Here is a 14,826-nt window from a genome sequence, read left to right on the forward strand (position 1 = left end):
AAGGATTGCAGCTTCGCATATTGCTCAGGGGATGGCTGTGATCAGAGCTACGTTGATGAGCTAATGCGCGATCTCATCATTAAAGAGACGCCGCACGCGGATGTGAGACGGCATTGCCTAACACAAACCAATCCATCCCTCGACGACGTTCTCAGAGTTTTCGCTATAAACCGACTAATCAGCACGGAAACGCCGACGGTTTATCTCGCCTACCAACGGGTCCAGACCCTGAGTTTGACGAACTGGAAATTCGTGAAAACGCGGAGATCGTTCACGCTATTAATATGGCATTCGATGGCTTACCGTTAACTCGCAATGAAATTCGCGACGCGACGCTGAAGGACAAAACCATGAAACTAGTAAAATTATCTGTCACTCATGGTAATTGGAATCCAAAGACGCACATTGATGATTTTTCTTGGTTTTCGACTCGCAAACATTCGCTTTCTCTGCACGAAGACATAGTCATGCTCAATATTGATGGTTTTCAGCGCGTAGTAATTCCGCAGTCACTTCGCTCACGAGTGTTGTCATTGTTGCACGAAGGACATTGGGGTATCGCGAAAATGAAGCAGATGGCTCGACGTTACATCGCATGGCCTTCCATTAATCGCGACATTGAAAATCTCGTTAAGAGTTGCGACGCTTGCCGTAAGGTAATGAAAGCGCCTGATCGTCAGTATCGCCAATGGCAGAGTAACAATAAAGAACGTATAATTTCAGTACTCCAAAAAACATTTCTCAGTACTCGAATTATTATTATTACTAGAATCATTCCAATTAATACTTGGTTCGTACTCAAGTAGCCTACTCGAATCATCGTGCTCAGCCGTAGTCCTATAAATAAGCAGGCTCTTACCTCTGCGGCTAAGATTTCTCGGCGTTTTTACACGTTATATTACATCACAATTCAGCGAGTTTGACTTGGAATAGCATGGAAATTTCACATTAAATAAGCGAGGTGAGTTTGTTTCAACACCTCATACAACCAGTATTGTACCATACAGCAGTGTTCTTCAACATGTTTCGACGTGGTATACCCTTTTAACATTTACTCAAAACTTGTTCACCCCTGACCACATATACATCGATTTCGTAGTAAGCCGCATTTCGATGAGATATAGTATACGGCTCCATTCCAGCGGATAATCGTCATGGCCATCACTGATTTCTTTAGATATAACTTGCGTATAAAAGTTTCTAATTGTAGAAGTAGACCATCCCCACATGCTTACTACATATGCACCAAAATCGCGAGCATAAATGTCAGGAAAAGTCAGCGGGATCATGGTTCTAGTTTAAAGAGCTTCTTGGAGGTACAGAACCTCAATATACAATTGAATAGTATATTCATATTGAAATAAACCCGAATATTTTCGACTGACACTCGTCAGGGGCAATCGTCAGCAACTAGTAGAGAATTGGAAAGAGCATTGTATATCAACAATCGTATCACAAAATATGACGTCACCAGCATGAAAGAGAGAGCGTTCAATGTCCTATTTTTAGGTGGTACACGAACTCCTTTTGTTGACAGAGTTTGGGTTGGTGTATTTTGATAAAGGTCGATTCCAAGGCACACAAATGGAAGTGTGAACAACCCCTCCAAACGACGCGAAATCGATAATTATTCGCACAAATCGGATTATCTAACAGATGTTTGCCGATGGTAGAATTAATCAGAGGTGGTCAAAGTAGTTATGACAGCTACTCAAGTAGAAGTAGAAGTAGCGACAAAAAAATCTACTCAAGTACGAGTAGTAGAAGTACTTCTACCATAAGAAACCAAAAACTACTTGAAGTAGAAGTAGAATTGACTGACTTTAAATCTACTCAAGTAAGTAAGTAAGTAGTTGTGAAAACAATCGTAATTCGTTCGCAAGGATTGTAAAAAGGTGCAAATTGAGCTATGCTAAAGGTGCCAAGCTTGATTCATATAGATGCATACCATAGGAGGTATTCAATTCTCGACAGCATAAGCATTCCCGTCCGCATCATGGAATGAAAATGATAGTATTGATCTGGAAATGCGATACTAATCCTCTATTCAATCGAACAGAACTGCGTTTTAGAAAATATCAGGGTATGGCGCACTCCCTCGTATTATAAGGCCCGTAGTTTAGTCGAAGAACAATACGGATTAGTTGTAGAGGATACGGTGTAAACACTTTGCGCGATTAGTAAACGTGAATAAAAAATATGGTGGATCGTAAAGATGCCGTATTGTGTAGCTTTATTTCCGGAAGTATAAGGCATTACTACACTTGCTTTTATTCTTAAACATGAATGTTATCTAGACAAAAGAACTGATATTAGTTAGAACTCAAAGTATGTGATACTAGGAATTGAAAGTGAAATATAAATACTACTTCTAAAAGCGGAAAATGTAGTTCATGTCTTTAGTCCAGAAAGTTTCAAAGGTGGTATGCTAAAACAGCTCTAAAACTAAAAAAAGTCAGATTCCACTTTTCCAGATTAGGACACGCCCTGGAGTGCTAGATTACGATATGATAAGTAAATGCCAGATTGCGAAACATCAGTTTCAAACGTTATGATGAGCCATATATACTGTGATGAAATATTTCTTGTGGATGAAGGGCGACAATGCGGTGTGGACGGAACCACGCCAACCCACTATACCTAAATTATATTCACCGATACTTTCGTGAAATCATGCTGGTTACTCCGTATCCACTGAGCGCGAAGCGCGACGAAGAATCTTGGCTTTACTCAACTTTTATGAAAATTAGCTGTTGATACTCCTTGAAAACAGCCCCGAAATTCCTCAGGCTATCTTCCTGATTGGAGGATTTAACTACTTCTACTTGACAAACTGAAAATAGCGAAAACTAAGTTAGTAGATCACAAAATATTACGAAGTAGAAGTAGCGAAAATCAGATCTACTTGAGTAAGTACTAGAAGTAGAGGAAAACTACTTGAGTACTTCGAAAAAGTAGAAGTACTTCGTTACTATGGCCACCTCTGGAATTAATGGCCTTTGACTTTCACAAAACTTGTAGTATGAGCTTACGAACGACCTGTAATGGATATAGTCCGAGTATACGAAATGGAATGGTTGGATCCCTCCAAATCGTTGTCGAAGCGGTTCAACAGTCAGAGCACGTAGCTAGCTATATATCACTCGAACGGAATGTGTGTTCAGATGATGATGACCGTCGAGCGTAAAATGCTCCGTGACCATGTAGTCCTGGTCAAAGATACTTTTGTTCCGTTCAAGACGGGCCGGAAACCTTTTTATTAAAAGGAGCCATATTCACCATATATTTTTGAAATGTAATTCCTAATAAGCCATTGAACAATCTCGATACACTGGACAACTGAAAATTCGTGAGTTGCGTCAAAAAACAACACAACAAAAATATATTTCAAGCAAGGGCCATGTTCTTGAACGTTCTTGTTTTAAATTGATTTTTGTTTGAAATGCAACCCTACCCTCGTATTGCTTATAATTGTACCGGCTGACCTTTAGTGTACCGCATTTGTATGCAACGTAAAAGGATGATATGTTGATGCAAAGAATGAAATCCTCTGTGATACTTTTGTTACGTGACGCCATCGATGTCGCCATGGAAACACTAACTGAGAGCTGAGCGATTGGGCATAAATTAATTAAATATAATGATACCGGCGATATAAAACGTCTTTGTCACCATCATATTGATACCACCGCCACGCGATGTTGTCATTGGGAATTCGCTACAATGGAATCCTATTCAATTCAAATCACACTAAAGAACGACAGCATTGATACGATACAATCCATAATTTTGTCCGGGTGACATTTCCGTATTCAGCAGTATTCGTGTTGTTGAGTAAGTGCGTATACGCTACCTAACAACTGAGGTTTAATATTGCGGATACAAAGGGCTATATTTTGCCGTGCTAATGTATGGATATTGCTTGTGTGTGCTTTTCTATTGCTAATTTATGTTTTGGTGCCAGAAATATAAGGCTGCTGCTGAGTGCATATTCTTTCCTATATGCTCGAAGGAGTGACGCGCACTTGATATGTATGATTTTAGAAATCGAAATAACAAGACCAGGCGCATTGCCTTGGATCAGTGTGTTTAACCACTTGTTATGTTACATGTGACAGGCCTACCAATGGCCAGTGGCCAACATGCGTTGCGGCTTGATGTGACCATTTTGCTACAGAACTTTCGATAACCACCCGGTTCCAGTGTACTAAACTCGAGGCAATTGGGAAATATCATCGTCATCTCGCAACAGTCAATATTATGTCGGGGGGTATTTTTGTGGCTGCGGCATAAAATGTGATTTCATCACCACTTGTGATCCTTGCGTGTGTGTTCACATCATTTTACCGAAAATTGAATTACGTTGGTCCTACAATTTCAGTGTGCTGGAAGCAATTGTCTGGGGCCGCGACTTACGATTATCGAGTAGGTATTCTGGTGAGCGATTCCAGGAACATGAAGGGGTGTGAATAACCTATACAGGAGGAGTGAGCTCGGCCATAGAGAGAGAGATGATATTTTTTATCGCCTGCACTATCGAGACGCTTTGACGACGGAGATGCGATACGACCGGACCTAGTCCGTTTTTTCTCCTCCGCGCTATCCGTGGATGCTGAGCGCCTTGCAGGATAGCTGCGGATACCAGTTTCCGAGTGTTTGGTCTGATCATGGCCAGGGCATCGAACCCATGACCTATTGACCTACCGTTCGAGAAGCCGGACGCTTCACCGATACACTATCTCGCTCGGTTATAAGCTAACAGTAGCACCAAAACATCATCATGATGTTGACTGACTTTTACTTTGTATCGTGTTTTTCGTGCAATAAGGTACTTTTGATCGCATTTCTTTATAGTAGGTCATAAGAGGTAACTTACATTTAACAATAAAATGTCGTGTAGTGGATTTCAGCCGATCAGTTTAGAAAAACCTACACCGGAGGATGAGGAGCTGTCAGATAAACTTATGGAAAAAGTACGTTCCGTTGGTGGTTTCGACTCGGAGGAGACCAAAGAATCGAAGGGAGCGGTTTTGCTAAAATTGGATCAGATAGCGAAAGAATTCACGGAATTATTATCCTCAGCAATGGTTCGTCAGTTATGAACTTTTCAGCGAATCTAAAAAATTTCTCTACAGTAACTTCGAAAGTCCAGATTTCGATGAATTTGTGCATACGTCGCGGCTTTTTCGATATAGGCTTACTTCAACTTTGCAGAAAGCTGAGTCGCCCCAGCCTCGGGATAGGTCAATCCCCACAAACTTACGGGAAGTTTGCAAACTGTGCATGTGCATGTGCATTGTGCATCACTGATTTCGTGAATTTTGAAAACATCTACATGGCTATGGCAATTCTAATAGCGTGTAAACACGTTGGCGATGATTTTGACGTCATGCATAATCAGAATGAACTGAGAAGCTCACATTTGTGCTTTTCACACAACCAGAATAAAAATAATCCCAGTTAAACCGACCAGATCACTATTTCCATATTTCTCATACAACCATAATGGCGACTATACACTATACAGGGTTCCGTGGTAGGAAGTAAGTGTGTGAACCGGTGGTCGGCAACCGCGTGTATCGAAAGCGAGCCTTCGTAGGTTCAAAGCAAAATCAATTTGTATTGCATCAATAATTTTTAAGCAATATTCTTTCTCATTGGATATTTTGCTTCTCCCAAGAACGTTTTCGTTTATTTAATGTTGTTTAAACTTGAAGGCACTCTAACTAGCTAGAATTTAGGTTGATTTCTGTACGACATTGCATTTTCAAATTGCTTGTGACGTAAAATGAGAGATCAGTAAGTTTTTGAGCGTTTTTCCCGCGACCCACACGTGATCACATGCAGTGTTCTCAGCCTCTCGTCAATTACAAAATCGCAAACACAAACACAAACACGTAGTCTACTATTGTGTCCGTACGGTTTCGTCCTACACACTGCATAGGTCAAATATAAGTTTGCTAGAATGGATATACTGTTATGGTAATATGGCAGACGGCCGGCTTTTATCAATAGCAACTGCTCGAAATTCGTTGTGAATGTCAAAAGCGTGTCTGTTACTTTTCGATGCTCCGTAGAATTTCATCTCGCAATGACGGCCCAAAACGGCTTCGTTATTGCCTTGGTATCGTTGTATTTGGCAATCCGTTTTCATTCGCATGACGAATCGCATGCATGGCGTATAGTTGTGATCAGAATATTTCGAATTTCAGAATATATCTTGGGGAAGGTATTGTTCACCATACATGATTTCTGATTAACTAAGACAATATACCAGTATGACCGATAATATCATGCACCGTTATATGTTTACTTTGAAGAGCTTCTTGTAGGTCAGGGGTGTCTAACTCAAATTGTGTCGCGGGCCGGTTTCAAACCTTGAAGTCGCTCGCGGGCCGGACCAGTTCACCGATTCCAAAATGCTACCTCATGTCATTTCTTCACTTGGTAGGCAGACTGCCATGCTCCCCTTGCTTCAGTCGTAATATGGCATTAACCATGCGAATGCGTTGTGATCAATACAAGGAATGTAACTGTGAACGCGGACGCTGGAGAGAGAGAGAGATATGATATTCTTTTTCGCCTGCACCATCGAGATGCTTTGACGACGGAGTTGCGATACGGCCCTGGGGTCATCTAGTCTGCGCACCCGTTTGTTTCTCCTCCATGCTATCCGTGATTGCTGAGCGCCTACCAGGATAGCTGCGGATACCAATTTTCGAATCTTTGGTATGACCCGGCCGGGGATCGAACCCACAATCGAGAAGCCGGACGCATAACCATTGCACTACCTCGCTCGCTGGAATTCGGTTTATTATTATTAAATTGCGAGTCGCGTTTCTTCGAGTCCGAGGACTTCGTCAGAAGTGGCACAGCAGTGCAACCATATAGATATTTGGATTATGCTTTTTTGTAGCTAATATATTCTAAACTGCATGTATCGGCTCTGCATTGGCGTTTTCGCTTCTTTGAATAACTACTTTTTGTCGTTTTTTACGCATACCTCTGAACTCACTGTGCTCTTTCTGCCTTCTCGAAATTGGATGTCAATGTCACTTTTATGTTACTAGTGTTTTCTAGCGTGAAACCACAACGCTGCAGTCGGGTGGTTATAATGGGGCTTATGAACATGCTCGAAATTTTCTGTATTGATGAATTATTTAAAGGAAGTATTTCCTGTAAAAAATCTCAACACTTGTTAAAAATGCGGCCCGAGGGCCGTATGTGTGACAACCCTGTTGTAAATACAGCTTCAATATACAATTGAAAAGTATATTCATATTGTAATGAACCCGAATATTTTCGGCTGACACTCGTCAGTAGGGCAGGGCTGATGGGCACAATGATTAGAGTACTGGAATCTGAATCGAGTAATTATTTAATGATTCGAGTCGAGTATAGTAAAAGACGATTTTTTCGAGTACTGAAATTATACGCTCCTATATAGCGACCGAAATATATTTTATCAACTAGAATTATGGCTTCAATACCATTTTCCACTGTGGAAGCCTTGAAACCTTGATTGGCCGTATCCCAGCATACGAAACATATAGTCCAAAGCTACTATTGTCAGTGGAAATAACACATTTCCGAAATCATGATCTGCCCACAACATTGTCACAAAGTGCAATGAAATCGGTAGGGTCGAAAAAATACCAAAGTATCTTTAATATGATGAATAACAGGCAATATATTATTTGTGGTGGCATAAAAGGCACATATTTGAACTTTCACATGGTATATTCTGTTATGACGTCAGAATGAGTGATACTCGAATACCCGACTCGACTCGAAGCATAATACCAAATACGTGATTCAGAATCGAATCACTCCGGTACTCGATTTTGCCCAGCCCTACTCGTCAGGGGTAATCGTCAGCAATTGGTAGAAAATTAGAAAGAATATCGTATAAAGGGTTGCATTTAAAACAAATGTTGTTTTAAAACACTTTGTTTAAAATATGTTTCAAATAGTGTTTTAATAAATGCCTGTTAATTTTGTTTTTCAAACGGTGTATAATTGTGTGAATAGTTTCGAAAAAAACATGTAATATTAGCCTATACGTATATACTATTTTCACCCAATATAGTCGACGTATACGATGTGGAGTGGCTGGAACCTTCGAAATCGTCGTCTGTTGAACAGTTATAGCATATATATATGGGGTACGGAATGGGCGATCTGGTCATGATTACCGCCGACCGTAAAATGCTGCATAACGATATACTTCCGGTTAAAGATATATTTTTTGTTCGTTTATGACAATGATCGGTAACCTTTTTCGTCGAAGGAGTCATGTTTACTTGTCAATGTCGTCCGACGTGACGTAACAATTAAGAATTTGTGACTTCATAACAAAATTATGTTTTAAACAATGGCCAACGTAACCCTAATAGTATATCAACGCTTTGCGCATATTTAGATGCAAGTAAAATTGTATTGCATAGTATGTGACGGGTATGCGGCTATGCGTACATGAGTTTGACGCTATCGTCTTCTGAAATTCACCTCCCGGTTTTCAAAACCGTAGTTGAGCGGCTTAGACATGACTTTGCGTTACCATATTTTCAGATACGGAATAAAGGACACGTTTCAGGAATCACTTATAGTCTTATACCGTCGTGGCTATATCACATTTTTATGATTATAACTAGAGCCCGACCGGTATTGAATTTTTGGCCGATACCGATAAAACCGATATCTAGTACCTTCACCGATAACACCGATATATTCAACCGATATTCAAATGAGGTGGAGTCTACCTCAAAAGGCGCATTTTCAAAACTTCTGAGCATTTATTTCAACAGCTTTACAGCCATTGTCATAGTTGAACATGAAATATACTAGAAAGGCTGCATCTGGACACCTTGCAAGTGTAAGATATACGAAATATAGCAATATTCCCACTCTAGCGGTCAAGGATTATAGTTTTCCGGCTGTGAAGTCACGAAAATTGCCGATATTTTTTCATCTCTAATGGCCGATACCGATAACTCTTTCAACGTGTAATATCGACTCGATATTATCGGCGAACCGGTAATCGGTCGGGCTCTAATTATAACACAAAAACTAAGTTTTTAATATCATTCATCATATATCATTGCGCTCGCATATGCAAACGTATCCCAAGTGCAAATTAAATATGTGACTTAAGCGATGGCATTGTGCATTGCATAGTTGATATCAGAGACCATGTTAAATTTCGAGTGTGTGTAGTCTTGCTGAATACGAAACTCACATGGCATTGAGCAGAATACTATGATATCAATCTAAACCTCCTTAGGCTAAAATGTAAAATATTCTTACTGTTATTGCAATGACTTGTCCAAAGTGTGACCTGCTGGTCAAATACTGCTATTGGTAGAATAACCTAACGCCCATATCGAAAATTGCACCTCGCGTATTACATTAAGACACCGCATCAACATCTTCGTGAGCTCCCGATCAACGGCTGACATGGAGGTGCTAACATCTCCCCTTCATTTTCAAATTTATGTTGACTCTCTTGCGAAACATGAGAATGTTTCTCGACTTGCATGATTTATTACTTCGGGTCTAAGTCAGGGGCGGGTAACTTCTCCAGTCGATGGGCCGGATATGGGAAAATGAAGTAGGCCTACTTGGCGGGCCGGATTCCTGAATCTCGATACATTAAACTCGTATTTATCCCCCTATACAAGGATTGATCGTATTTAATGTGAACTTTAAACTCGAAGCATGGACGCCAAAGTGGTATTCAATGAATTTATTAACGCAATGTACTTCGATAGCTGTTGAAGTCAATGAGACATCTGTGTTCGATCAAAGTTGTGAACAAGTTATCTGAATTCTGGCTGCATGTCGGACACAAAGAAAACAAAGAACTGAAGAATAGCTAACAATCACTATTATTTGTGACCGAAAAAGGGAAGTAAAGAATAACCTACAGTAACCATAATTTGACGTATTAAGCAAAAAGTGGAGAATTGCGGAAGACTGTGACCGCCGGCCATGTTATCATTTAAGACCAAAAACTCCCTGCGGGCCGCTCAAAATCACGTCACGTATGTTGCCCGTTCACCTCACCACGTATGGCCGCGGCCATCATGTCAGGTTGCGGTGACGCAGATTTATGTGGAAGAATACTGCGGTCTGCGGCGTCAGCCAAGCTAGAACATGAGACCACCAGTAACTTTGAGTTTGAGACCTCCAGGATAGTACATGGTTCATATCTGGCATCACATATGTACGATAAGGACACTTCTATGAAAATTCAAACCGCCAGCGGTTTGTCGTTGAATTTCAGACCATCGCCATTATTCAGCAGTGTTGGGATGACTCGAGTCAACTTTTTTGAATGACTTGACTTGACTCGAGTCACTTTGCAAAAATGACTTGACTTGACTTGACTCGGCGCTTCAAAAATGTGGATTGACTCGTGACTCGGAGCAAAATTTACGAGTCAATTTCAAGTCATTAAGTAAACGGTGTCGACTAAATCAATGTATTTTGTGCATGTTCGGATTATTCACGATACGCCGTTGTATAACTTGTGAGAGCAACCAGTCATTCACTGGTTGTACGTTTCACTAATCCTACATTGTTACATCACAAATACACTGACCGCAAACGAAATGATCACACTTTACGTTGTCGTAGTAGCAGACTAATTTGATAGCAACGTATCGCTGTTTATTGGACGACTCTGTCCTTACATTACATGGTGCTCACCTTTACCAACCCTCTTGTATGATTTAAATCGAACAAATATATTCTATGCATTTATATCCTCACGGATGTGTATAGATGGCTAGTGTATTTTACGATATCAATTTCTTTTATCTTGTCGAGGCTTCGTATTCGATCCTCTATTTTGGCTGACATAATAAGAGAATGTAACATGTAGCTCAGAGTTGTCAAACTCAACTGACGTCGCGGGTCGAATTCAAATATTCAGATAACTCGCGGGCCGCACCAGTCAAATGATTCCAAAATATTACTAACTCTTAACTCAATATATGCACTTTTTCGCATTCTCGGAATTGGGTGTCAATGTCAGCGACCTTCTCCTGAGGATGACTACAATCAAAACTCCGCTGTCGGGTGGTTATAATGTGGCCCATGAACATACTCGAAATTTGCTATCTTGAATGAATATTTAAGTTAGTAGTATTTCTTACTACAAATTCGAGAAATGTGTTGGATAAAATTACGCAATTTTCAACATATACTCAGAATTTCTTCGCGGGACGAATGAAATCATTTGGCGGGTCGTATGTTTGACACCCCTGATGTAGCTATACAGTTACTGACATATTTTATTAGCAGTTCTACGTGTGCGTGAGCGATACAACGCATTTTTGCATGTATATTTAACTTTATATTCGTTATTTGATTCAAGATAAATGACCAATTGATCTCTTTAACACAGCTAGTAAAACGTAATGAATTTGAATCATCACTCATACTTCGAAAATTCAATTTGACTTGAATTGTGACTTGACTCGTGACTTGACTTGACTTGACTTGACTTGACTTGACTCGAGTCACGTCCAAAACACGAGTGACTTGACTTGAATCGAGTCACCTTTGAAAATCGATTGACTTGACTTGACTCGAGTCAAAATGTGCAATGACTCGAGATGACTCGTGACTCGAAGGTAGTGACTTGATCCCAACACTGTTATTCAGCCAGTAGGCTAATGGCCACCCTCCATAACGCTCACATGAATCGTTTGATAATATTTAGAGCTCGACTGAACAAGTCTCTGGAGAATGCCATATCAAAATCCTAACATCCGGATTGCACGGGCTTGGTGTACCCACCAACAAGCCGGATATCGATGTATTGTTCGTCGGATCTCGACTCGTCAGTAGGCTCAGGTTTTTCAGCTTGTTCTACATCATGCTCAGGCGGAAAGAAGGCGTGAAAGATACGAACGTGAGCGTTTTCCAAATTTTGCCCTTAACGGAGTCACTAATTTTCTGTGACTAACAGGCTGCACCAGACGCTTTTGTTCCTGTCATAAGAGCAACTGTTGATAATGTTGAGGTGAGTGATGAATTTAATTATAGTTCGAGGTTATGGAATATTATATATGCCTCATAGTAGGTCCGTAATAGGCCTACTTGTGAATACGTAAATTATGGATTGCTTCTAATCGCCGAACTGTTGCTCGAATATTCATGCAATAACTCGTTTAATTTTCCTCAATGTAACCTGGAATATAGTCAACCAGTTCAACAATCCTTTTGTCACTTTAGGTTGATATTGTGTTTGCTGGCTTCCCTTCGAAAGACATCATACCAGGCACTTTGGAACTGAGAGATGACAATATTCTGAAAGGGTTGGACATGGAGAGCGTCCGAAGTTTAAACTGGTGTCGCGTAAACGCAGAGATCCTGCACCTTGTTCCGGAAGTGGATAACTTCAGGAACACCCTTAGGGCGATACTTGTGTGGGCAAAAAGTGTGTGGCCTGTGTCATATGCAAAGCTCCGCCTGTATATTGTTTGCCTGCACGCAGGACCGTAACTGACGCACCCAAACCCCCCAATTGGGGGGGGCGAACTCGAGGGGGAACCAAAATTATTTCGTGAATTAGCATAAATTATAGAGTATGTTTTGAAAATTTCTGCAAATTTTTAAAAAATTTTGCGCGCTCCGCGCGATTTTAAGTCACGAATTATCGTTGCCAATTATCTTGATTTGTGGGTACTCTTCCCTTAAGTCAAAATACGCAAGATCTACAGAAATGGGCATATCGACGTTGGCCATTACCGCGCCACGATGCACCAAGACATATAAAGTTTCAGGCCATGTAACACGCAACTCTAGGAAGTGTGTCAGAACGATCGGCAGCGATAAAACCTTGGCCAAAACGACTGCCCTTATGTTTACCGAAAACTTCGTTATATATACAAGATATATATAGGCCTAATTGTCCATAGGCGCCTAAATGACTGGCGCCGAATGTTCCTGTTTAGGCAATCTGAACCTCACAAGACAAATACCATCCCGCAGGGGAAAATTATACGCCAGTGAAGTAATACCAATTTGAAATCGAGTGCCTCTTTCAGTTTAGTAGCCTACTTTTGGGCGATTCTATATTGTTTGATAGCAGACAGGAGATCACAAAATAACTACGGAGTCATAACAACGGGCCCTACAGTTTCCCAAACACCTCACTCAGCTTTACCGGTAACTCTGATTGCGTGAGCCGAGAGGACAGGAAAGCAATATGTATGCAATTCCCGATCTTATTGACCGATTTTATCATGAATTATCGAATATTTTCGCGCTTGGCGCTGGCTCACTAAACAGTACGACAGGGGATGGCATTTTTAAAACAATCACGGGATTTCATTTATTGATATGAGCATTTATGAATATTTTAGTATATGGTATATGGTCTATGGTAGAATTACGATGTGGGCAAATCAAGTATTATTCCGGGTGTAGGCTACTTATATCAATTGCAACAAAAGTGAACCGCTTATTTCACATAAGATTCAAGATTACGTACCTATAGTGGTAATTTGCTGCAAAATTTGTTATTGATAAATCGTCTTCACTACTGATATTTATTTTAGCTTAGATATTTGAGTGAGCTATTAAACTCACAAGCCTTTATTCCATTGAAGTAATATTTCAATCAAACGCTGTTAAAGCTCAGTGCGAATTCATGTCCAGTGAACCCTCAATTGTCTTATGGATGTATAGGTAGACCAACTGGATTGTTTGCTAGGAAGTTTCTATAAATTGTAAAAAAAACAGGATTTTCAAAGATTACAACTGTGAAAGCTTGTCCGTTTCAAATTACAGGACGAGGAATATACAGCAGCTGCTTGGGATTTCTGGGCCGGATGTCGTATGCAATTCTAGTGGCCAAAATCTGTCAGCTATATCCTCACGCCCTGCCCTCTGATTTGATCAAAGCGTTTTTCGAGCTATTTTCCAAATGGTATGGCATAATACTTTTTGCTGACTGTGGGGAAAGCTCAGCTGTTTCTGCTTTTTAACAGGAAATGGTCATGGCAATGCCCGGTGCTTCTTAAACCGTCGACTGAAAATTGGGAATTCGGTGATCTGGCGTGGGATCCGCGGGATAATCCAAAGGACAGGGCCCACGTGATGCCAATTGTCTATCCAATTCATCCCCACATCAACTCCACATTCAACGTGACGGAGTCGTCCTTACAAATTATGAAAAAGGCTGGTTCATGTTTCCATTTATCGTAAAATTGGTCGTAATGATTTTCACCGTCATATCGCTAGGAATTTAACGAAGGCTTTAAAGTTGTTTCGGAGGTACACAACAACGAGGCATGCTGGTCGAAAATATTTGAGGAATTCAAATTTTTCGACGAATTCCAACATTTCATGGTCGTCACAGCTAGCGCAGCGGACGATGGGCGTTTTAGAAGATGGTTCGGTGTATTGTTGATCACTTTATACCTCCGAGTACTCGATAAAGCCATGTTAAATTTATTTGTAGGGTTGGTATGGTGCAGAGCAAGATACGGAATTTGGTAAATTTTCTCGAGCCTCGTAACTGCATAAGTTCCATTCGAGTAAATACCGAGCACTTCTCGCCAGTTAGCGAAACGTATGCTACGTCCGTTATACCGCAAAAGTTACGGACATCTAATTCGCAATTTTGTTACAGTAATAAGTATGTTCGGAGGTGGTTCGTCGGACTCGTGTCTCAAAGACCGTTACGCGCGAAGGATCTGAGATCTCCAATTGACGTAAGACTGAGTTTGGGTCCAGATAACAATTTACATTGGCAATCTCTGCTTTAGTTAATCGTGGTACAAGAAGTTAGAGCGGTCGCTCAACTGCCTT

General features: G+C 40.7%; 1 protein-coding gene and 1 long non-coding RNA gene across 3 annotated transcripts in view; both read left to right on the forward strand.

The window, feature by feature from the left end:
• Positions 1-14,826, forward strand: part of LOC145440810 (uncharacterized) — a 300,641-nt gene that overhangs the window by 98,328 nt on the left and 187,487 nt on the right. The gene's annotated exons all lie outside the window — the stretch shown is intronic.
• The window catches only part of LOC145440804 (poly(A) polymerase type 3-like), a 47,795-nt gene continuing 36,775 nt past the window's right edge, over positions 3,807-14,826 (forward strand). Inside the window, exons 1-9 of one of the 2 annotated variants that reach the window (XM_080318554.1) lie at positions 3,807-5,087; positions 11,729-11,920; positions 11,978-12,031; positions 12,244-12,448; positions 13,804-13,942; positions 14,004-14,193; positions 14,257-14,408; positions 14,477-14,587; positions 14,648-14,729. In XM_080318554.1, the coding sequence (XP_080174680.1) occupies positions 4,890-5,087; positions 11,729-11,920; positions 11,978-12,031; positions 12,244-12,448; positions 13,804-13,942; positions 14,004-14,193; positions 14,257-14,408; positions 14,477-14,587; positions 14,648-14,729 (1,323 nt within the window). In that variant the 5' untranslated portion in view covers positions 3,807-4,889. Of the gene's footprint in view, positions 10,308-11,674; positions 11,921-11,977; positions 12,032-12,243; positions 12,449-13,803; positions 13,943-14,003; positions 14,194-14,256; positions 14,409-14,476; positions 14,588-14,647; positions 14,730-14,826 lie in introns of both variants that reach the window. The other variant, XM_080318555.1, reaches the window with a different exon arrangement.

The sequence above is a fragment of the Botryllus schlosseri genome, chromosome 6 (assembly GCF_051294905.1).
Source record: "Botryllus schlosseri isolate E-star chromosome 6, Bs_hap1, whole genome shotgun sequence".
Lineage (NCBI taxonomy): Eukaryota > Metazoa > Chordata > Ascidiacea > Stolidobranchia > Styelidae > Botryllus > Botryllus schlosseri.